Source organism: Canis lupus, chromosome 32 (genome assembly GCF_048164855.1).
Source record: "Canis lupus baileyi chromosome 32, mCanLup2.hap1, whole genome shotgun sequence".
NCBI classification, from domain to species: domain Eukaryota; kingdom Metazoa; phylum Chordata; class Mammalia; order Carnivora; family Canidae; genus Canis; species Canis lupus.
The window spans coordinates 29,436,639-29,461,875 of NC_132869.1; the positions used below are offsets into that span (position 1 = coordinate 29,436,639).

General features: G+C 46.1%; 1 protein-coding gene and 1 long non-coding RNA gene across 2 annotated transcripts in view; both read right to left on the bottom strand.

Annotated features, from left to right (window-relative positions):
- The window catches only part of RORA (RAR related orphan receptor A), a 710,690-nt gene extending 690,089 nt beyond the window's left edge, over window positions 1-20,601 (bottom strand). Inside the window, exons 1-2 of the mRNA XM_072808955.1 lie at window positions 20,500-20,601; window positions 19,842-20,082 (exon numbers count right to left, since the gene is read on the bottom strand). Of these exons, the coding sequence (XP_072665056.1) occupies window positions 19,842-20,007 (166 nt within the window). The 5' untranslated portion in view covers window positions 20,008-20,082; window positions 20,500-20,601. The remainder of the gene's footprint in view (window positions 1-19,841; window positions 20,083-20,499) is intronic.
- LOC140623036 (uncharacterized) lies at window positions 9,388-14,935 on the bottom strand. Its single transcript, XR_012022713.1, has 2 exons — window positions 11,650-14,935; window positions 9,388-11,414 (listed from the first exon to the last, which is right to left on the bottom strand). It is a non-coding gene; the product is annotated as an uncharacterized lncRNA (long non-coding RNA).
- Window positions 20,602-25,237: the final 4,636 nt, after the last annotated feature.

Here is a 25,237-nt window from a genome sequence, read left to right on the forward strand (position 1 = left end):
CATCAAATCTGCCAGCACATGAATCTAGAAATTTCCAATCTCCAGAACCATGCGAAAATAAAGTTCTGTCGCTTCATCTACCCAGCCTATGGTATTTTGTTATTGCAGCTGGAGGGAAGACAATCAAATACTTACGTTACAGTTATGCAGACTTCTGTACTATTCATTACAGCGATCAAGGTTAAGTGGTTATACAACATCCCTTTCTCAGGAACTGGATCAGGGGTTAGTTATTCGTGTGCATTAAAGTATGTGAGAAAATATTTAGCCTTCCTAAATCTGCATTTTGCAAGGGCTATTCTTGCAGTGACTTACTTATACATTTATAGCCTATCTCCCAATGCTTTTGCCTTGGCATAAAGTGAAAATTAAAATAGAACTGCATATTTAGCTCAACTTCCCTGTCACAGAACCAGCCCTCAACTTTCTAAAATGTATGACTTTAGCCTTAAAATGATGCCTAGCTCTGAACCGCTTCACTTTTTAGTTGTCTGTATACAGGGGCCAGTCCCACGGACGCTCCCAGGAGGCTGGGGGTTCCCCAAGAGGCAAAAGTCTCTTCCTCTGGAAGCACAGGGGAAAACATGCAGTTAACGAGGAGGGCCAGAGCTTCACTGACCAATGTGTGTGGAAGCTCAAAATTTAAATATACCGATGACCTCACACTCAAGAGGCTCCAAAATGCCTCTAGGGATCAAACTTGTCCAGCCAGTCTTTCTTTCTCGAACAAAGACCAACACTCTTCTCCGGTCCACCTGAATGACCCAGGTGATATCTAAAGTGGGTAGAAAAATTTCACAACTGAAGGCAATACATGTGCAGTGAGGCCTGTCTGAGCTCTCAGCCAGAGGATCTTTGGTTTGGTTAAGAAACAAATATTCTGTTTCAAATTGCAGAGGTTAATTAAGCCCGTGACTGTTAGAAGAGAATAAAATCACTTCATATGCACAACCTCTAAATTATCAAATCCCACACAGACCTCAATTTTCTCAAATAACTCAGTTTACCTCATCTGTGGAAGAAAAGGGCAGAACCGGCAATCACAGAACTATCTGAGGTAGGCTAAATAAAGCTACGGATACCTTTCCCTTTGGAAAAAGAAAAACAAACAAATAAACAAACGTTCATTGAATCAACGTTAATCCTCAATGTTTTGCAGGCAGACATGGGGCCCCTGAAAACATTAGCCTCACCAAGGGCCAGAACTCTCTTCTTGCATCTCTGTGCAGAAAAGCCCTGACCCTCCACTTTCACTCTTGGGATGGAGGCCAGAGCAAGAGAAGTCAAGCTGGAGAACTCCCCACAGTGGTTCTCAGGTAACCGGCTGGTTAGATTTCATCTTGTGGGGTTAGCTTTGCCTCGTTAGCAAAAGGAGGCACTTGGCCTGGGCTTCGAACGATTTCTGTTTAGGTTTCTTCAGGGCTCAGTACTAAACAGCCCAAATAAAGGCTCTGCTGTCCTGAAGGGCACCTTTCAAGAGAAACAAAAATAGGACGCTCGTTTAACAAAAGGGGACTGTTTGGCCACCAACGTCCTGAACGGGGTCTGACCGTAGAACTGGAAGGGCTTTCTGAAAAGTTAAAAAGACGGAGAAGAAGAAGAAGAAAAAAAAAAAAAAAACAGCAGCAAGAAAAGAATCATCACAAAATCACCCACTCCAAACCCTCCTTCTCCCTTAGAAGTGCCAACGGATAAAATATAAACCTCTTTGAAGAAAACTCCAGCCGGAGCTCAGCTTTCAGATTTTAGAAGGCGCTGGCATCCCAAGGCCTCCCCACTGTCAGATCAAACACGCACAAAATGGCTCCCTGATATTTGCCCAGTTTCCCCCATACCATAAAAAACAGGCTTTCATTTTAATCTACTTACCACACTGTGGGTGAAGGCCTCTAATTTCACAGCACAGAGATAACACAAATAATTCATATGACATATTAGTGGAATATCTACAGGCAAAGCATTTAGTCAGAGCTCATGGAAGACAATGTGGAGCCCAGCGACCGCCTCAGAAGGCAAAGGAATGACCCTTCCAACAGGCAGAGCAACCCCCCCCCCAGTCACATTCAGGGGAGTCAAAGGTAAGTTCAGCCTATTAGCACCCGAGTTGTTTTAAGTCAACAGGTCTCCCTAATTACCCAGCACTTCTCTAGTCCCTCCACAGCCGGAGACATCATCGACTCCTTCCCTTTCCAGGACCTCCAGGGGCTTGTGCCCTGTGTGCAAGCCCCCCGGGAAACACCAAGCGCCATACACACAGGGTGGCTGTCCCACTGTCACCATAATCGACACCATCGTCTGCCCGGCCAACAAACACTTGTGCCTTTCTGGGTCTCGCTCAACAACAAGGGGAAAAAAAAAATCTCCCATTTAGTTTTCTGTGGCCAGACCCATCCTTTGAGGATCACACACCCTTTCTCAAGACCCTCTTTCAACTTTCTCTCCCACGAAGCCTTTCTCCCAGGGTAATGTGGAGACCTCTCCACAGCTACTATTCATTCCATTTCTCCCAACCTTGAGGTTCTGCCAAGTGTGAGGCAGATTCCCTTTAGAGACAGGATAAATCAATGCTGAGCTGTGTAGAAAGTTAAAAAAAAAAAAAAGGCAGGGGAGGGGAGGTGGGCAACAACTCTACAATCATCAATTAGACATGATGGGAAGGAGACCACCATCAAGGCAGATAAAACTCAAATGCAACCTGCAGCAGCAGGGTGTATTAGAACCTCACTCTGACTTTAGAGATGTTCTTGGTGGGTTGTTGTTGTTGTTTTAAATGCCTTTAGTAAATGTAAAATTTCCAAGTCCAAAGCCAATTTTTTGAGATACTCTTCTCTGTCGCAGCATCGATTAATTCATCTCTTTTCCTTTCTCAGCTACACCCACTTGGACCTTAGGCTTAACTTCTTTTTTTTTTTTTTTTTTAAGATTTTATTTATTCATTTATGAGAGAGAGAGAGAGAGAAAGAGAGAGAGAGAGGCAGAGACACAGACAGAGGGAGAAGCAGGCTCCATGCAGGGAGCCTGACGCAGGACTCGATCCCGCTGAAGGCAGGTGCTAAACCACTGAGCCACCCAGGGATCCCCATAACTTCTCTTGATGTAAACATGTACACATGTCCTGGTATGAAAATTTCACCTTCCAATCCCCTGTTAAAAACACTGTTCCATAACGCCTCCAGCCCAGCTGTCCCCCCTGAGCTTCAGGCCCTTGTTCAAATACTGTTTCTCCTGATTCCCCGGCTAACATGCTCACTGCCGGCCCCAGATTTCCAACTGCCCCTGACACATTTCCCCAGGACCTTGAACTAAGTTCAGGGACCCAGATCTCCTCCCCTTTTACATCCCACTCCAGTCTGTCCCGGCCAATAATTGCACCCACCTCAGGTAGGGACTCCTGCCATTACCTCCCTTGTGAGTCTTCCATTTCACCTCTTGGGAAATGCTACCTCAGAGGCCACCCCTTCCTCAACCCCAGTCCTGGCCTGCAGTCCCTCTTTTCAAAGTTGTCACAGAGCTCTCCTAACTCGGCCCCTTACCTACACTGTCAATTTTCCACCCCAACCTTCAAACACACTTATGCTTAAGGACCTTATTGAAAAGAAATCAGGTATTTTTTACTTGCTCAAAATTTTGCAGAGGAAAAGTGTCCAAAGGGCTCACCTGGCCCCTGCCTGCTTTGTCCAGCTTCACCTCCTGGGCCTTGCCAACAGACTTCATGCCTCAGCCAAGCTACACCTCATTCACCCTACCTGAATGTGCTGTGAACTCCCATCTCGTGTATCCTGGCCCACAACACCCTCTCTCTCACTTTTTGTCTTCTAGGTAAGTCTCTCCTCATTTTCCCCAAAACTAGGCAAGGCTATCTTCCTCAGTGAGCCTTCCCTGCCTCCTCACAAGGAGTGTTCTCCTTCTTCTGTGCGCTATGTATTTTGTAAGCATCTCTGTTACAGCATTCTCCACATTTTCTGAAATTACCGCATCTCTCCTGCCTATCAATTCCCTAACTCAGTTTGTTCCTCCACTGATCAGCACATGACCTGGCACACAGCAAGTGCTCAATAAATACTTGATGAATGAATGAAAGGAGGCAATGTATTGCTTCACCTTTAAACATCTGAAGCTTTCAAAGAATATTAGATTTTCTTACCTTATCCCAGTCTTTCCTCAGCTGGCTCGTCTTCCACATATTGATTCTAAACTGCATGGTCACTAGCATCCTGAGGGCACTCGCTGAATGCCCAAGTGACAGAGAAATGGGACAAAAGACTCAAGACAATCTATGACAACGCCCCTCCAGGAACTGAAGACCAGTGGAAAGATAAATACACCGAAGCGGCAAAATATGAATTCAGTAAGAACTGTACCTAATGAGTGATCAAACCAGAGTGTGTTTGCTACTAAAAAATAATAGAAAAAACTAATTAATAAAGGCATGTTGTCAAACACCATGGTAATTTTCACTGTAACATATTTTAAGGCACAATATACTGATTTTTTTCATTGAGGTTTGCAATAAAATTTCTCCTCTAAATATATTATTTTTTTTCACTAAATATATTCTTAATCCACATGGCAGGCATTGACACTGTATGCTCTCTCTTCAAATGTTCACTCGAAGTTTAAAGACAATATTGTTGATCTATAATACAGCAAGGGCACAGTTGTTTATGACACAGATTTACTTTCAACATTTTAGTCATCATAGGAAGCATTATATATATGAAAGTTAAATATATTCTAAACTTAATATAATCTCACCTCTTTGGATGAGGTCCTTCCGAGGTTCTAGATTACCAGGTGGTAGTACTAATTGACAATGCTACAAAAGCAAAACTTTGGAGCAGGGGGAGGGGAGACATGGAGACTACAATAAAATCCCTTCCAGATGGCCACTGCATAAAAATATGGGAACGAAGTCTTGGAGGCAGCAATTCAGCCTGAGATGCCCCAGGTTAAGTCTTCAGAAGTTCCCTGGAAATACCACTCTAATAGTTAGAAACTCACACATAATGCCAAACAACCCCACCCCATATCAGCGCTTCCAGGAGTGAAGGGATAAAGTCACTGGTAACATGGCAAAGTGTAAGAGTCATGGACTTTCTAATTTACATGTTCCACTGGGAGCACCCACACTGAATGCTGCCTTCTTAGATCCTGTCTCTGCTCTAGGGTTAGCTAATGACTTGAGGAATAAAAAATATGCCTCTATCTTTGTGCTGTGGAAGAAGTTCTTTGGCCAGTATCCTTCCCTGGGAGACAAGTGACAAAATAAAATGACCCTAATTCCTGGATTTTATTTTATTTTTTTTAAATTTTTATTTATTTATGATAGTCACACAGAGAGAGAGAGAGAGAGGCAGAGACACAGGCAGAGGGAGAAGCAGGCTCCATGTACTGGGAGCCCGACGTGGGATTCGATCCCGGGTCTCCAGGATCGCGCCCTGGGTCAAAGGCAGGCGCCAAACCACTGCGCCACCCAGGGATCCCAATTCCTGGATTTTAATGGTTCTTCCCCCAACCTGAGAGATATCAATTAACAGAGGTTCTTGGGCATGGTAATAACGACCAAGATTTTGAAACAAATGCACAAACCCTTGTTTTCAAACCCTGTCCTTGATACCATATTGACTTGGCCTACCATAACTGACATCTCTCCCCATGCAGGCTAGTCAACTTGCTAAAAGACAAATGAAGGCAAACATTTTTATGCCACAGTCATCATGTATTTTCTTTTTTTTTTTTTAAGATTTTATTTACCCATGATAGACAGGCAGAGAGAGAGAGAGAGAGAGGCAGAGACACAGGCAGAGGGAGAAGCAGGCTCCATGCCAGGAGCCCGACGTGGGACTCGATCCCGGGACCCCAGGATCACACCCGGGGCCAAAGACAGGCGCTGAACTGCCGAGCCGCCCAGGGATCCCCTATAATGTATTTTCTTGATTTGCTTGACTGGCACAATATATGTGTGTGCCTGTGCATATATGTATATGGACATGTGTGTATGTGTATGTATATACATAGATATACATTCACATTTAAATATATAAAGATGTCGGGACGCCTGGGTGGTTGAGTGTCTGCCCTTGGCTCAGGGTGTGATCCTGGGATCCCAAGATCATGTCCCACATTGGGCTCCCTGCATGGAGCCTGCTCCTCCCTCCACCTGTGTCTCTGCCTCTTTCTCTCTCTCATGAATAAATAAAATCTTTAAAAATATATATATAAAGATGAACTTCTTCACTGAACAATGGCTTATTTTCACTAACTGTTCAATATTATAGGATAGGGGCTTCTCAGCTAGAGTCTGTTTCTTAAAAACCAGCTACTCTATGCCTATAAATGTGTGTATTACCCACACAATCACAATACAAATTAGACAAAATAGATGCGTAATTAATGGTGTAATTCACTTTACAATGGCACTATTACTACAGCATTACTCTATTTTCATGACTACTGGATATTAGAACTGGCTTCCAACATCTCTGAGTAAAGAAATAAAACAACCTAATCAGAGTGTCAATTAATTCTGTAAAAGTCATATAAGATACTGAAACTAAAATATTTTCACAGCATCCCAGAAAGACAGGTTTCCACTCTTGCTTCATTTCCTCTTCCTTGCTAATGCTTCTACCTACTATACTTTGACCCAGCCTCGTCCAATTATAAGCCAAAATCAATACAAGACCCTCTGCAAACTTAATTGATTCTCTAAGAAAGGATATTATAATCCATCAGCACACTCTCACCTTATGCTAACATTATTTTCCTGGGTTTACCCAGTACCACTGTGGTACCCATAACTACTCTTTCTCACACTGCTCTCTCTCATCAGCTCAACTACTGTAACAGCAGAGCAATTTCAAGCAGGTTGTGAGTCTCTGAGAGTATTGCTTGCAAAGTGCATGTAAATTATTAGATTACATTACAAGTGAAAGACTCAGCAGTGGGTCACCGTAGTGGAGCATTAATGTAGAACAAGTTGAATGGAACCCTCGCAGACAAGCTTCTCCAATGTGATTTTTGGCAGGGAGGAGAAAGTGAGTAAAGGGGAAGGGAGGGCAAGGAATGATGATGGGTTGCTGAAAAATGAGGCGGGAGAGAGAGCTCTGGAGCACAGTGGGAAGGAGGGCACTCCCACAGCCTCAATAGCTGGAGGGGGTAGCCAGCAGGGCAAAAGGAAGAGTAAAAGTGGGGGGAGGAAACAGGCAGAAATGGGCCCTGTTCAGGTTCAGTGGAAGGTGTGAGGTGGAAGCTCAGGAAGCCCAAATGAGTGATGAGGTTGAGCTTAAGTGATTTGTCTTCACAAAGATTCAGCCCATGGTGGCTGAGCTGAGTGACTAGGGCAGATCCAGTCAGGAAAGGGAACTAGCAGTAAAAGGTAAGGCTTCCGATGCCTTCAGATAGCCTTGCTTGTTTCATAGAGCAACCAGTCCGAACCAGGGAGGAATGATCTAAGGAAAGGGAGTCACAGACCTGAGGAGGAGACAGGCAACAGAAGCTCCTGTATCTGTATGTGCTCCATCATCACCACCATCACTGGAGCTACAGTCTAGGTCTAATGGGCACCCTGCGAGGTGCCATGCGTGCCTAATCACAGGTCACCCTCAACCATCTTGGGAAGCCAGCATCATACACATCTCTAGTTTTCAGGTGATGAAAGAAACAAAATGAGTGATGAATGCACTTACCTAAGTCAGACAGCCAGCACCCAGCACACCTGGGCCTCTGGCCCAGGTCTGCCTGACTCCCGGCTGGCTCGTAACACGCATACATACTGTTTCCCAACATGTTTGGCCTTCATCTGAGTTGCTCAAGACTGGAGCGGGCCTGAACCTGCCATGGAGGGGACGACTGGTAGATCTGAGAGAGACAGAAATGGGACAAAGAAGGGCAGCTGGGTCCATACCCAAGGCCTAGCTGGAAGTCTGAGTGAGTAGAAGCTGTGCTTGCAGAGTTGGGAAGTAGAGCGCTGAATCTACTGAAAAAGTGACCGGCTTGGCAGGGCAATGTGAAAGAGATGCTCTGCACAGTTAGTGAGCACTGACTTTTCGCAAAGCACTGCGCAGGAGTAACAGGATAAACCACGGTGCCAGTCCTCTTGGGGAGACTAGACACCTAGCCGGGAAATAACACTGTAAGACAGTATAAAGCAACCCGGCAAAGGAAGAGGTTACGTGCTTACTGCATGAGCCAGGCCCACCTGACAACTGAAGAAGACAGGGATCACGAGAACTGCAGGAGGGAGAGGGTGAGTCTTATCTCGTAGCCTTATCTAAAGCCACTGCAGGCTTTCAAGAAGCAAAGAGAGATTGGGACAGAAGATGGGAGCACTGGGTTGGAAAGAAGAAGAGGGGAAGGGTGAAAGCATGTATGGGGAAGAGGGCTAAGGATGGCCACATCCAAGAGGCACTTAGAAGAGAACCTCCAGACCAGGGGCTTCGTTGAGAGATGCCACCCCTAGAATGCAAGATCCAGGAAGGCAGGGATCGGCCCTCAATCTCGTTTGCTGTGTTCACACACAAAGCGCTCAGCAAACCTCTGTCCAGAACGCCATCCTTGGGCTTTTACACAGTGACATCAAATCCAAGCAATGGGGATCCCAGAATCTACATTCTGAGCCAGTCTTGGCAGATGCATGTCTAAAGGTAACGGGGTATTAATGAGCATGTGCTAAAAGTGGTATAAAGATACCGTATGATTACAAATAATAAGTATTTACATTATTTTCCATCCCCCACCTCCTCCCTGAAATCATAATGAGTAACACCTGGAGTCCAACATCAGTTACTGTGGAAACACTCCATTCCCCCCTCTACCTCCCCTTCCCACCCTTCTCTCCCTCCCTCCTACAGCCAGGCCATGGCTCACAAAAAGGCTGCTTCTACCTTATGTCCACAACGGGGTTTTTAAAACTGTGAGAGACAGCCCATAAATAGATCATGAAACCAATTTGGTGGCTCATGATTTATATCTTGTCTTTAAATAATAGAACAAAAATAACAGTGCATCACAGGTAAAGGATAAATATTTTACATGAAAAGTTTATTGCATGCACTTGTGGTATGTATGCGCATGCATGTGTGTGTGCGCACGTGTGTGTGTACTGGGTCACAATGTAGTATGTTTTTCTCATTGTAGATCACAGTATAAACACCTCAAAGATATCGTCCTAAAGGGCAATAAATTCCAATATTGGACGCTTCTTTTCACATGCAAGCTGAATGAACCTTGTTTTCCTGATGATCCTGGCTGAATACCTGTCAGAGGTACTGCTCTTGGGGCCAGTAAACTTGGCCCATCCTGAAATACTGAGCAATTCTGTGTGACATACGAAGCGCAGAATTAGTTCCTTCAACGCACCCCCAGTTTCACAACATACAAACGATCTTTCTTTTAGAAAAAAAATAAGATTTATTTTTTTCTAGTTACAAAAGTAATACATGTATAATGCAGGAAAGTCAAAAATACAGAAGGGCACAAAAAAACTCACACTAAAAATAACCATTTTATCATTTCATTATTAAGGTGTACGTGGGTCCATATTAATACACACACTATAGTTTTTTACAAAAATGATGTCATTCTGGGCACACTGCTATGAAGGTTATTACTTTTCACTAATAGATGACAAACATTTTCCCCTATCAAGAGATACTTTTCTACTGGAATAGGATTTTTACTAGCTATTATAGTATTCCACGGGTGCACTTCCTCTTGAGCATCTCTTATAAAAGACACAGCCTTTCCTCTGCCTTGACGAAAAAGGGCAGTTGCTGAGAGCCAGCCTCTCCATTCCACCCTCTGGCTGCATCCAGCTCTAGCGAGCATAACCGCTCAGGCTGGCACCGATGACAAGACGGTCCCTTCCAGAGCCTCTATTTTACTTTCTACGCAATCAGCAGTGCATAAGATACAGGCACTATTTTCACTATGCTTCAGAATGCTTTTACTGACATGGCCATGACTGGTGTTCATGGGCTAATTTTCATATAATATTCAAAATGCCCAGTGGGATATGAAAACATAACAATTACTGATAATGCTCCATTACTGACGCACAACCAACGTCACATGCATTGAGTTTCAGAGATGTCAGCTACCTCATGCTGGATTAACTTGTGTATGCATCATAATATCCTCAGGGGGGTTACCTGGCAGGACGGGGAGAGGGGGTTCAGGAAATTGATTCTGTACCTGCTGGAATTTCCGAGTATCTCGGCACAGCACACAAAGGCAAGGAACACTGGAACGCTTCTACAAAGTAGATGACCCATACTCTTGTCACAGTCTTGCCACTTACTAGGAATGGGAACTCAGACACATTATTAGATCTCTGTGAGTGTCAGTTTAAAGGAGAAGGGCCAGGCTATATGATTTAGAAGGCCGCTTCTGCGTCTAACAGGCCTTGGGCTAATAAAACAGCACCGGCACCAGCATGGTGAGTGAGCACCACACACCTAGCACACACCTAGCACACACCCTCAAGCTCGAGGTGAGAAAAATGAGCTTTAGGACTTGCTAGAGCTTCTCAGTGTAGCGTCAGTTCTCCAACTGATTCTCTGTAAGGCCTCAAGAAATTTTAGGGCTCACTAATCTTCAACCTTTGTCCTTCACGCTGTCAAATTTTACATCTTCTGGGTTCACAGCCCGGTCTATAGAAACCGTCCGGGTTCCCACTTTCCACATCAACATGCTCATCAGAAGTGGACCACGAGTGCCAGAAATGGCTACACGCAACTCGCAATTTCATACCTGTCACCATCAGTCAACTAATATGATCACTAAAAGAAGAATCATTTTTGATTATCAAAGTATTTCATTTGCGTTTGCTTTCCAATGCTTCATTACCTGGACAATTGAGAGTTATGGGCAGTTCATCCTCCCAGATGCCCTGTCCTTTCAGACGTAATATCCCCATCATACAAACGTTCCTGGGAGTACACGCTGTATCATTACCATGGCCTTCTTACCATCCCCTGGCTTTATGACTGTACAGTGAAAATGAAAAGCAATGCAGTTTATTGAAGAGTTTTTAGACTTGCTAAATATACCCTTGTTTCTTCTGTGATTGGTATGTTGAAAATCCATTAACTGCTATACAGTGAGTCTTCCCCAGGACTGGCATCGATCATATGGGATGAGAAAAGCCTCTCTGCTTCTGGAAGAGCAGAATCACATCTGGTTGTCTTTTCTCCGTCTTTGTCCATTTCTTCAGGTTTCTTTAAAACTAATTGGAAGAGTCAATAAACATGCCCGCCAATTCCCTTAACACGCTAGGAAGCAGATCAGCATGCCCTTCAGACCTGTTCTTGTTCTGTTTTTCCAAGTATTCCCTTACCTGCCTTTGTCAATTGGCATTCTCGACAAGTTCGTCATAACTTCTCAAAGTGTCAACTTTTCCTCTTTTCATTGCCCTTGTTAAAGATAATTTAAAATTAGAAAGTCACATTCCGAGCCATTTCAGAGTCAATGCTAATTTCATTTTCCTTTGCACAGAAGTCTCCTTCCCTCTAGAGATTCCCTTCCTCGTTCACAGCCCCCACTCCCCAGCCCCAAACAGGCATTCTTCATCCCTGTATGCACTGCTCCGATCCCCTACTGTACCCTTCTTATCTCTCCCCCCAAAATACTTCACCCAGTGACACACACTTTAGCTTGTGGTTCTCCTTCCTTCACTCCACTTCTGAGAGAAATGTCTGTGTCTGGAGATTGTAAAGTCACCTTCAGGAAAGAGGCATACAGTTGGCTGTCAATTAATTGGGATAAGACAGAAAAAATTACATCGTGTGTAGCTTTGCTTCTCAGTACATGCATTTATGCTTTGGGGATCAAGAGGATTTCTCCCACACAACCTAAAATTCATATTTATGCCTTTTGTTTGGCTATAACTAATTCTCTGTCTAGCAGCACAGTAGTTAATGGTTGGGATTATTTAAAACAGTGATTACCATAGCTCGTTATAAATTCAAGTGTTGATTCCTCATTTTTTTCCCCCTATTCTGCTTCACCTCTACCACTTGCAATCTGCCTATTTATCCTTGGTAGCATCCTTTGCTCATAAAATAAGTCCAATAATTTTATCTTCTATAATTTTTAGCCCCCCATCTAGTTTGACATATAGACTTTAAGCCAGTTTATTTTCCCCCATTAAGCACAGACCCAAACGTCACCATTCCTGTCACGTATACAATTCCATCAAGTTTCAGAGTGTCATTTATACACAATTTTATTTCTTCTTACTTCTTTCACACACGCCTACCACTTACGTACAGCAACTTCACTACATTCATATTTCATAAACTTCATCAGCATTCAGCCAAATCCTCCCCCGAAGTAAGCTAGGTATTTTTAACAGTGCGCTGCCTCTTTCACAGGCTTGAGGATCCTGTACTAAGTGGCACCCTTCCTTGCACCCCAGAAGAGTTTCATCTATTACGGTCTGTTCATGGATGGAGGAACTTCCTGATTATTTAAAAAAAAAAAAAAAAAAAAACAACTTTAAGATAGTTCATAATCAAAACTCAAATGCCCAATAATGTTGCTAGAGATGACTCGAGGCTGGGAGACTATAAATCCTCTATGCCATAAGGGTTCCTACTCAGTTCCAGCCTCCGATTGAGCTTTGGGGCAAACAGTGCTGGTACAGAAACTTCCTGGCACAGCCTGCAGTCCTCTGGCACCTTTCAGGGCGTGGGAGACCTGTACTCTCGACTGGTGGTGGACACTGCAGAGGGCCCTGCAGCTGGCCACCAGGGTCTCACTTCTGTGGACGAGACAATCACCAGGAAACCACAGGGCCACGCCACTGTCAATGTGCCATAGCACGGAAGGTGCTAGGACAGTCTGTAATAATGACCTGTCAATGGAAGTCATAAACGTCTGTTAGGAAAAAACAACAAGAGACCGTTCTTCTATCAACACATGGGAATTGGTACCTGTGACTCCTTTGTCACATTGGCATTTAAAGGGGGAGCAAAAAGCGAGCCACAAGATGTGGCACATTTATTCCTCATCACGCCCCGTTCCCCTCTCCTATGGACTTCTCTAGATAATCTCCTTGATGTCCTTACTCCAAAAACAAAATAATCATAATAATAATAACTGGGCTGTCACAAAAGAACGCCACGACTCCTAAGATGAATTTGCAATGCTGTGACATCAAAGATGCCAGAAGATAACCACAGACTATCATTAAGTCAAGTGGGAGGGCCCTGAGAAAGTCAGCCTCTGATGGTGCCCTCCTGGGCATGCTTCCCACACTGGCCCAGGGAACAAAGGCCCAAACTTGAAAGGAGAATTTCCTTTGGGGGAATTTAAACGTTCTTTATTGATATTCTTGAAAGTCTTCCCTCAAACCCTAGAATGTGTTAGTTTTTAGGATTTGTGATACCCTCTCAACATATCTAAGGAAGAGGCAAAATTAGCCGATATTTCTATTTGCCATTATTACAAGTAGGGGGAGAAGTTACATAATGCTACGGTAATACCTTACATAACTTCTTTGTAAATAAAACAGCCTTCCTAAACATCTGAGAGTGATTTTACATCCACCATAACTGCAGGGAAAAAATTAAGGTTCTCGATTCAGGTTGAAATTTTCCTAGAAAGTACAAACCTCAAGTAACTAGTCAACTAATTAAAGTGAATGTCTGCCTTGCTCCTTGCAAGTCAGAGGCCAAGGAAGGCAACTAACAAAACATACTGACATCGAGGATTTAACAGAAAAAGAAAACAATTTCCAAGCTGGGATCAGGGCAGATTTAGTCCAATCTCTGGCACTGTCTCCATTCACAGTTCTATAATGTACAATCAGAATTCATCCTCAGAACAGTGACCCTGTGGCACTGTAAGATCCTCAAACCTCAAAGAAAGATTCAATTACATTCCCAATGTTCTTTCTAGGGTAGGAAAGGGGACTAGCACATTAATAAAAAAAAAAATTCAAAACGAGAAAGACAGAAAAGATTTCTGGTTAATCTACTGTTAGCCAGAAAAACTAATTCATTAGTAATGCCTTGATACCCTTATAGAAAAATCATGATTTACTGTATATTAATCAACACTTGAACACTGATTATCTGGAGTTTTTTTTTCAAAGCATTAATTCAAAATGATTCACTTTTATTTCTCTTAACATACGGTTTAGTAAGGTGGGTGAAAAATGGAACAGCTCGTTTTCAAACCAACACTTCCGATTATGAATCTCACACACACACACACACACACACACACACACACACACAATCGGCACCTCCCCTAAAAAAAACAAGACATTTTTTTTAATGATAGAAAAGAGAACCATATAGAGAAAAAGAGAGAGAGAGAGACTGTTCCTAATATTCTCAACAGGATGACAGTCTTCATATTCAGAAAGATATTCTACATTCTAGGTTAGTATTCACTCTGGTACCTGAAGGCCTTTCAAAGCAGACTCTTGTTGCTCTAGAAGAATCTATCACTAATCTGGGATAACTGGTCAGGAATCTCCTCAAGGGAGTAGATGACGTCTACCTCAAAGTACCTGAACAATGGCTCACGGAAGACAAAGAGGGGAAGCAGCAGCACGTTAAGTCATATGAAGAGAGCTGGATTTTCTACCAAATTTAGTCTTCTGCACACATGGAGGTCACATTACAATCTGTCCCCAGACACCTGAAATGTCATTATGTATTTTGCTTCCATAAACACATAAGGACACAGGTAACCTAAGAAGCACAATTCATCAAGTAGACTAAGAAGATGAGGGCAGAGAGGAAGAGTGCTCTCAGAAAAAGTGGCATCTAGGGATCCCTGGGTGGCTTAGCGGTTTAGTGCCGCCTTCAGCCCAGGACGCAATCCTGGAGTCCCAGGTTTGAGTCCCACATTAAGCTCCCCACATGGAGCCTGCTTCTCCCCCTGCCTGTGTCTCTGCCTCTGTGTGTGTGTGTGTGTGTGTGTGTGTGTGTGTGTGTCTCATGAATAAATAAATAAAATCTGAGAAAGAGAGAGAGAGAGAGAGAGAGAGAGAGAGAGAAAGAAAGAAAGAAAGAAAGAAAGAAAGAAAGAAAGAAAGAAAGGAAGGAAGGAAGGAAGGAAGGAAGGAAGGAAGAAAGAAAGAAAGAAAGAAAAAATGGCATCTGCCGTAAGAGACCACACAAACAGAATTTCCAGTGACATCCAACTCAGTCTGCCCTTCCAACAACACACCACAACTTTCTGGAATCAGAAATGGGAAAATGTAGAGAAAAATGTGCATCTTAAGTCAGAAGTGACAAGAGTATAGCCCAAGGAGAAGCACCCACGGGTTTGTCTCACTTGCGTTCCAAAGGTTAGCTCTGGACAGGGGTCAGATGGCTTCCAAAAACAATTCGGCTGTCACCAAAAATCCCCAGAACGTTTCACCTGGAGGCACAACTACAACAAATAATGTCCTCACACCTCCCTACATCCCACTTAGGAGCCTGGTGTGGAACTAGCAGCATGTGCTACACCCCTTACCAACACCACCACTTCTGCTGCCTTGAAAACACATGCTGAAGGGTCTCATGGTGAGGGCTTCCATGAAGACTCCATATTTCCAGTTTTGGAAATGGAGACATTCTCTAAAGCCAAGGCTCCTCATGACGCTAGTAGGTTCTGGAAAATTCCAGCAGGTGACTAACATATAAGGAGTCTGCTGTACATGTTTTTAGCTACTCAGGATTTGACTTCTGGATTAAGAACACAATTCTTCTTAAGAAATAAGGGGGAAGCAACAGAAGAGGTTATCATAACTATCACCAAATGCATTTCCTAAAATTATTCCATTACATTTTTTTGAGGGTATAATTACAAATGTTTTTATGAGCAATTTACCGGAAAATTAAAGTCCCTTAGTTTAAAAAATAATCATTCCGTTCCTCTGGCAAAGGATTTTATCCCAGCCAGTAGCTCTTTTCAAACTATGGGGCATCACTTGTTCACTGTGGAGAGCCAGGTCTATGTTAGAAAAGTTGATCTGAGAATCAATCTCTAGAAAAGGCTACAAATTGCCAGGCAAGAAGGGTACCTACCAGAAAGCGAATCAGCCAAGACTGGAAGAGGGGTCCTGGAGGCAAAGCACTATGGTTATGTGACTCTAGAAGTCCTCACAGGGCAACAAAAAACTACAGGCCTTGTTAACTGATTTTAAGTCAATCTAACTGAGCTTCCAGGGGGTTCAATCTCAACCCAACCGAGCTTTTCAGTGTTAATCCCATCTTCTGGTTTCGATTTTTCCCTGAGGTCGGCCTGCCCTAAAAGCCTTCAACCTACAACCCTGGTGTTCCAAGCCAACTGCGTGCCACGCAGCCCTGTGAGGATAACTTTAGGGAAGTAAAATATGTAAGCTTCTGGCATGCATATAATAACGAGATTCTGGAAAAGGGTTTTTAACAACAGTTATGTCACAATGCTTATGGCTCCCTGAAGTCCCTGTAAGCCTTGTTAAATTAAAGATTCGCTGTGGTTTTTTCTCCGTTTCATTCTTACTTCCCGTGTTGCCTCCTGCCTTTCTTGCCTTTCATTGTGCTGTAAAGTTGGTACTGAATGACACCAGCCATCATTAATACCACCTAGAAAACGGGACAGTTTCGTGACCACCGCTAACCATTCCCTGCTAGTCTTAAGGACAGGGGGAAGGAAGGCGTGTCTTTCAGATCACAAAGTCTCGCAACTGATTTTTGGCAACGCAGGCACTAAGGGTACGCGGCCCATTCACACGGGGATTCCCAGGAGTCTGGCATTCAATAACAGCTTCGAGTCTACCCAGGTAATGTCTCATGAGGTCACCTCAATGTCATGAGAATCCAGACCACAATTTCTGCGGACTGCAAACACCGGCTGGCTGGAAGCTGCTAACCCCTCTACCTCTCTGGAAAGCACCTCCCAAATCCAAAAGCTTCCCACTTCACCCAATGCCAAGAACTCCATTCAATCCTCCTTGAGGTTGAAAATGCTAATTATAAGGTGATGATGTTTGCTTTTCCTTTTGAGTTGTGTGCCTTTATGTTTTAAGTATTAAAAAGGCGTAATCACCTAGTGTGTAGGTTAATTTCTTTCCGATATTGTAATTTATGCGACATTAATACTGGATGCCAGCTCCAATTTTCTTGCTGCTTACACTCTGGGAGCCGACTTTCTGCCAACACCATTACATCATCTGAAAACCCAAACATTTCCCATTTTCAAATCACTCTCATCTACCAGGCATACTTACACATTCTCTCTTCTTCTCCCTAGGTCACACACACGCACACACACACACACACACGCACAGATTGGTATCCCTGAGGAGCAGACACTACATCTGAGGTTAAAGTCTGCAAATGCACATAATTTCTGGAAGCTATTACTACTGCTGTGTTAGCTAAAGGATGCCTCCATCTCTGACCTTCCTTTTTCCATTCAGACTGTTACATAACCTACTGCCTGCGTGCAGGATGTGAGTTGAGTGTTTGGGCCTTACCTCTTCTCCCTCCCCCTAGTAAATCTCTGGAGAGATGGGGCACGGGTTGGTTCAAAGAAGAGTGAGTGGAGGGTGACTCTGTAGGGGGCAAGGGGACAAAGGTCAACAGGTCAGCTGGGCAAGATGCATTCCACCTCTACTTTGTCCCTCTCCCCTTTTTGCTAAGCCTAGGGGGCTAGTGGTACTGAATGCCCCAGCGTTATATAATTTGCAAGAACAGCAAGTTACGGATTTGTTAGTCGGTTCTGCAGCCTGCCACCCTGATCTCCTGCAAGAACACCTCCTGGCAAGAATGACACCTGAAGATGCTAATAACACACAGGAAGGGGGAGGTTAAGAGAGAGGGGGGTGACAGCACAAACTAGAAATTAATGTGGCTTCCTATATACTATGTTACCCCCCTCCTTTAAAAAAAAAAAACTCAGAAAACACATGAAGGGGATTTTCTCCAGTGTTTCTGATTAACCCTGTTACATAACCCGCTCGCATTCCAAATCCACCGTCTCAGGGTCTAAATATACTCTTTGCAGCCAAAAGCTCTCCACACACAAACTCACCGAGCTGGCGGCAGGACCCGGCCCCCAGCCTTGATCCCCATCCTCCCTTCCCGGCCCTTACTGCACCCCCTCCCGCTGAAACCGCGCTTCGGCGTGTTCACTCCTCGGAAATCGCCTTTAATTAAATGTTTTTCGTGTGTGTCATCCTGATGGCTTTTACTGTACTCGAATTCCGTGAATGGGAAAGCGCCCGGACAGGGGGTGTGGCTAAAGGGGGGGGGGAAATACTGTAAAACAGCCAGCACATGATCAGCCATATTCCTACCTCCAGCGGTAACACCGAGAGGAAGGGAGCGGCTCCCGGGCCCCCACTCGCCGCTCCCCGGCCCCCCCCAATCGCCGCCAGGAGCCGAGAGGCAGGAGGAGGGGGCGCGCGGGGCCGGTGATCCTCCATCCCCGGATCCCCGGCCCTGGGCTGCTGGCGCGAGCCCGCTTCCTCCGGAGTGACAGGCGTGATTTATACATTATTTACAACAGTAATTAAAGCCGTAGCTTCCTCCTGTTCTTTGCAAACTTCCAGGCGCAATCAAATAAATAATCCCCCCACCACCACCTCCAAGAAAAAAAAAAAAAAAAACCTACATCAGGTTCTGACACCTTTAAGAAAGAGAGTGAGCTCCCCCCCCCCCCCGCCCCCAGTAACTCGACTTTAGGAAAAAGCAAGGAGGGGGCAATGGAGCCTCCCCCCTCCACCCCACCCCTACCCCGGCTCATACTCTCCAAAATGAAGTGTAAAGATCGCTGGGAGGCGAGGCTGGGCGGGGGGGGGGGGGGATGGCGAGGGGGGGCGCATCTCTCGCACTATCTATCCAACCAGCATCCAACTCTCCGCTGACCATTCCCAGGTTCTTGCAGAAACGCTGGAACCTCGGAGAGGGAAGGATTCCCGGGGCAGAAATAAGTTTGGGTGCATTTCGAGCTTTCCGTTTCTGCTTGTTTGCTTTTGCAGACGCTCACTCGGGAGGCGCGTGGAGCGCCCCACGGCACCGCCGCCCTCCGCGCGCTGGCGCGCACACGCCCCCCGCCGGCCCGGGCGCGGGGCTGCGCACCCCCGGGGGCTGCAAACTTGCGCATCTGCCCTCGCCGCGCCCGCCGGACAACTCGGGCGAGCGCCTCGCGCGCCCGCACCCCGCTTTCTCCAGCCCTTCCTCCAAACCCCAAACCCACCCGCCGCGTTCCGGAGACGGTGCCCTCGTCGCCCCCAGATCCAGGAGCGCCCCCTCTCCACCCTCGGGACTCCCCGGGTCGCTCACTCCTCCCGCACCCCCTCAGCTCCGCGGCGGGCGGCGGGCGGGGGGGCGGGGGGTGCCGAAAACACGCCCGGTCTGGGGCAGCCGGGGCCGAAACTGTCAAGAGGAGAAGAGGTAAAGCGGGAGGAGGGTGGCCACGAACGGATTTTTTTTTTTTTTTTTTGCCTCCTTCCTTCTTAAAAGGACACTGCCGCTTTAAAAGTTTCTTTCCCGGGCCCCCGCTCCCCGGTTCTCCGTATTTTGGGGGAGCGTATTTCATTCGGGCTACGCGGCTTTCCTCCTCTCTTTGCAGAAAAATCCAAGCCAGGGGGTGAGCCCGCCGGCTGTCAACCCTCCTGGCGGCCGCCCCCGCCCCCCTCTCCTCCCGCAGACCCGAGGACGGGCTGCAAAAGTTTGCAACATTTTTGGGGGGCGGAGGGGGGAGGGGAGGGGGGCTCTCCGGGCTCGGGGCGCAGCCGCAGGCTCGCGCGCGGCCCGGCCCCCGCTCTCCGGGCGCCCGCTCCCGGCCGGCCCCCGCTCCGCTCCCGGGCGCCCGCCGCCCCCTCCCCAGCCCCTCTCGCAGCCTCCTACCTCTGCTGGTGCTGGAATAGCTCTGTCTGCGCACCGCGGCGGGCGGCTCGCTCTTGCGGGCGGATTCCTGGTTCAGCGGGGTCTCCCTGGCGCCGGCGGCCGCGTCCGCGCCGCTGCTGCCCGGCTCGCTGGCGGCGGGGTCGGGGGCTGCCGGAGCTGACTCCATGTTTTTTCCCAATGTAGAGATCGCTGGAGATGGCGAGCTCCGAGACTCCCTCTATCTTCTGTTTTCAGAGCAACTCTATGGTACCAAAAAAAAAAAAAAAAAAAGAGGGGGGGAGAAAGAGACCGGGGAGAGCAGGAGGGAGAGAGCAGGCGGCGGCGGCGGGCGGGAGCGCGAGGGAGCGCGCGGAGTGTGTCCGGGCGGGCGGCCGTGTGCGCCCGCGAGGGGCTGGGAGGCGGGTCTGGCCACAGGCAGCGCTAGCGAGAGCTTCCCAGCCGGCCCCCACACCCACACCCACGCCCACGCCCACGCCCCCACCCTCCAGACCCCAGGCCGGGAGCCGCAGACTGGCTGCCAGTGGGGGCAGGGCGGGGGGCGGGGGAGGGGGCCGCAGGGGAGAGGCTCTGCTGCCCCGATCCTCCCCCGGCCCCGGCCCCGGCCCCGACCCGGCCCCGGGACCGAAATGGAGATCAGCGAGGTGATCTGCGTGCCTACTTCTGAGACTCTCTCTCGGGAACAGAACTCGTGCCCCTCTGCACGCAGCCGGCCTGGGAACAGCCACATGGGATTATCCACGTTGGGGGAAATCGCAGGGAGCTCCCTGCCGGCCCGCCCAGGACTGAGGATGAGACTAAAAAGGAATTCGACCTGGGCCGGTACACGAAGGAAGGAGGAGGATGGAGTGGGGTGGAGGTGGAGGTGGAGGTGGACGTGGGGGTGGAGGTGGAGGTGGAGGTGGTGGAGGGAGGGGGGACGTGGCACTTCTTACTTCGGGGATTGGGACGGCCAGTGGGTTTCCAGACGTGGTTTGAGAGACATCTGTGTCTAAAACCCATTTGGGGACTAGAATCGCCATGGACGGGCAATTTCTGGTGTGGTTGAAAGAGGTGGCTCTCAGCTTTCTTCGCTGTTTCCTCGGAGAAGGATCCAGAAACCACTTGGCAGGGCAGTTTCCACCGAAGAAAACTTTGGCCTGTTGGGTTGGTGACTATCTAAGCGGGTTGAAATATGCCACTCGGCAGCTAGTTCCTGTGCGGCTGCTAATTGTCAATTCCCACCGGTAATTTTGCTATTAAATGTACAGTCTCGTGCGTAAAAAGATACGCTGCAGAGGCATTAATAATGCCTCGACGATAAAATCCAGATAATTAACAGCTCCTAATAAGTGACATCGTTGTAGACGTCATTCTACACCTCCCTTCCATGGAAAGACAACCATCCCATAGTAGGCGTTTAATGAAATCCAGGGACAGTAGAGAGTTGCATCCCTATTACCTTGACCCCAAACTCCAGTATGAGGGACAATAAATTGGGTGAGTGGAAAACATTCAGGGGGTAGTAGCCTGCCGCCTCTGCCTCGGTACTCAACTCACCAGTTCTTTTTGCCTGCCCAGACACCGATGAAATCAGTACATTTGTAACACACACTCCCACCTTCCTTTCAGAAAGCTCACAAATTTTGATGATAAAAAATATTATTACATACCAGAAGGTGGCATAAATATGTGTATTTAGGGGGTTGGGATGGGAAAAAGAAGTAGGGAACGTTTTGCTTTCTCTACCTTCCTAGTTTGGAAAAAATGCTTTTTGAAAACAAGGGTGGGGGAGAACCTAGTTAGATAATTGCTTAAGTGGAACCTCCATATGCCAAACTTCACACATGGTTTGTGTTAATGTTACTGATCTTGGTCTGATTTCAAATACACAATGCTATTTGCCATGGTCTGTGTGTTAATCAGCAAAACCTGTGGTCCACTCTTCGGAGTGATGTAAATGAGATGTGAACGGTTCTGATACCTTAATCCAGTCTCTGCAAGGATCCCTGGCTTTAGCCTGTCTGTTGGCGCCTACAGACAATGCCACGATTGTCTCCTCCATCCCAAATCAGATGTGTGGGTTTCCCCATACATCAAAGCACAGATTTCCAGAACAGCCTTCACACCATTTACAATTGGTTAGCCTGTTAATAATGTTCTTGATGCAATTGACCTAGCTTGTCACTCTTGACTTTCCTAAGTAAACAAATATATCAAAGTGCATAGTTTAATAAATAAGCGAGTGCCTCTGGGGAAGTGAGTATCTCAAAATATATCCACTGCTCCATATTTATTCTAAAACATTTTACAGCAATTTTTCGTATTAATTTCACCAACAGTTCTATTTGGGATACAAGTGCCTCAAAAAAATACCCCTGGCTCCTTTTCAGGTACCAGTAGTAACGCATTAACATTTTTCTGCTTAGGTCTAGTCCCCTGAGCCTTCCTTCAATTGGTTCCTTTGCTGTTCTCCTTTGACTGAGCTGGTATTTGTTCACCCTGGGAAGACCTTCCTGAAAATGGCCCTAGTGACCTTAGTCAATTAAGATAGAATCCATATTCCCTTCAGCGGTAAATTCCAGCTCCAAAAAGCCATTCCTCCTAACTCTCTAAAACAATGACTGCTTCTGCAATTTAAAACAATTGGGACCGAAAGTGCTTTCCCCAAGGGAAAAATAAAAGTGAGTTAGATACATTCCTTGACTGTCAATCACTGTTACTAAAGTGTAAATTACCCGGATTCGGGAAGCATTTGAAACCTGGAAAGCACAGTGATTAGGCTTATATATTTTCCTTCCCTCACGCCCCTTGCCTGCTTACTAATTAAGGCTTTCCAATTTTTCAAATATTTGGAAAGATGGAAGCCTTCTTTAGATCTGGTTGACAAAGGGCAACAGTGTTTGCTTAAAAATGGTTATTTTACTTTTGCACTACTGAGTTCCCTGTCAGAGGATGGCTTGGAAAATCTCTGCTATGTAGAAGAGACAAGCCTAAATCCACTTTTTGCAGACTGTTCTCTCCCTTCCCAAATTCGCCAGGACTCTCCCTACCGTCTTGCCAGTCCCAGGCTCCCCTGTTGATGGTAACACTAGTTGGTGTTCTCTTAGTCCAAGGTAATTACTGGGAACCTCAGAGTGAGCTTTGACTCTCTCTCACCACTGGCCCTAGCTCTCCACATCTTCACCTACTTGCCAAGGGCTTTAAGTTCTACTCTGTGACCTGTGCCCCTCCCTTCTCCAGCCACCACTCCAATTCCAGACTGCATGGCTCACCTACACCATGAAAGTAACCTTCCAAATAACTGGCCTTCAGTCTTACAACCGTTCTAATCCATCCCAGATAACACTGCCAAGTTAATTACCCTGAACTACAGCTCTCATTTCCCACCATGTCACTCCCCTGCTTACAAGACTTTAATGGCTCCCCATTGCCTATCCAATTAACTACTAACTAGTCAACACGGTATTCAAGGCTCTACCTCACTTATCTCTGCACTCCTGCACCAGGGATGGCAAATCGATCTCATCTCATGAAGGAACTCCTGAGGTTGGTTGGAAAGGTGTGGGCTGTGATTAATTAATGCTGTCTTCCATGGGTGGAGGATTGGGAGTGTGACACTCATGCAGAGTTTGCCAAACTGCCTTACATCCTTACATAATCCCTGCAATCCATGTGTAATCCTCAGACCATGCCACGTGCTGCTTCCTACGCTTCCTCCTGCTTGTCGTGCAGGAGACAGGGACAGTCGCCTCTGCCTCGTCTCCCAAAATGCTCTTCTTGCCTTCTCTGTTTACTGAAACCCTACCTTTCTTTCAAGGTCCATTCTAAAAGGCAACTCTTCTGTAGAACCTTCTCTGATTTACCCCAAGCCAAATATTTGAACTTAGTACTGTTGACCCTTGAACAACTCAAAGGTTAGGGGCACTGACCCACCGTGCAGTCGAAAATCCACGTATAACTTTTGACTCCCCAAAAACTTTACTGATAGCCCACTGTTGACTGGAAGCCTTACTGATAACGTAAGCAGTCAATTAACACTTAATTTGTATATGTTTCATATGCTGTGTTCTTAGAATAAAGCATGCTAGAGAAAATGTTATTAAGAAAATCATAAGGAAGAGAAAATATAGAGTACTGTACTACATTTATCAAAAAAAAAAATCCACAGATAAGTGGACCTGTGTTGTTGAAACCTGTGTTGTTCAAGGGTCAGCTGTACTTGGTACCCCTCTTAAGGCCCTTGGCATACTTTGTCTACTTTGTGCTGTCCTTGGTTGAACATTTGCCTTACTCTTCCTGGTAAAAGATACATTTCTTGAAAATAGGGATTCTTCCCTTGCACATAGTAGGCACTCACTAGAGTTAGTGGATTTGGAGAATGGAACTGATAAACTAATCATAATGTGGCATGTCCACACAGTGTTCCATTACACAACAAGAATAAAAACCTAAGCATTTCAACTTTCAATCACTTGAAATAAGCCTTTCCTTCCTGGATAAAAGATTAGTTGACATGTATGGGCTGTTAAAATTTATATATGCAAAAAAGTTGACAGTTATTTTCTTTGCATTTCGTGGAGAGGGAAAGCAGGAAAATTATGGAAATGTATAGTAGAATATCCTTGGGAGAGGGGAGCTATCTACAACATGCCTAAGAACAAAGAGGACAGAAAATTAAAACCGAGTGCCCAGACAACAAGTTTCTTTTACAAAAACATCAAGAAGCTGAAGCTGAACTCTATGCTGGTAATAGAAGAAACTCAAATGAAAACGCAGCACTGCTTTGGGTATGGGAGGGGCTCCAACCTGCTGCAAGGTTTATAGGTTCGGCATCAGGCCAGCCCCAGCCAGGAAAGTCCTGGCCAGGAAGAGCCTGCTGTTGAGATCAGAGCAGGAACCATGTAAACCCAAGGTCCTCTTGGGTGGGAAGAGGAGAGCCAGGTTTGTTGGATGCCAGGAAATAAGGAGGAAGATTCACTTTGGATGATCCATTGCGACTCTCTTCCCATTTTGTGAAGGAGGAAACTAAAATGCAGAGAACTGCCTTGCTCAAGACCACCCAGTGAATCAGGGGCCTGTCCCGGTAGCCTCAGAGCAGGGATTCCAGACCCAGCTCTGCCGCATAAGAGCAGGGGGTCGACAATAAGTCACTAATCAATTCTAGGTCTGTTTCCTCATCTATAGATGAGGGCTGTTAGGAGGGTAGATGAGATGATTCCTCTAGAATGCTTGCCACCCAGAATTTTGCTATTATTCTTAATCATCTTGTAGGGTTTAATAAAAAACTGTATAAAACTGCCCTGTCCAGTACAGTAACCACTAGCTACAGGTGGCTATTGAGTACTTGGACTATGGCTAATCCAAACTGAAATATATGACATACATTAAAACGCACATTAGACTTCAAAGACAGTACA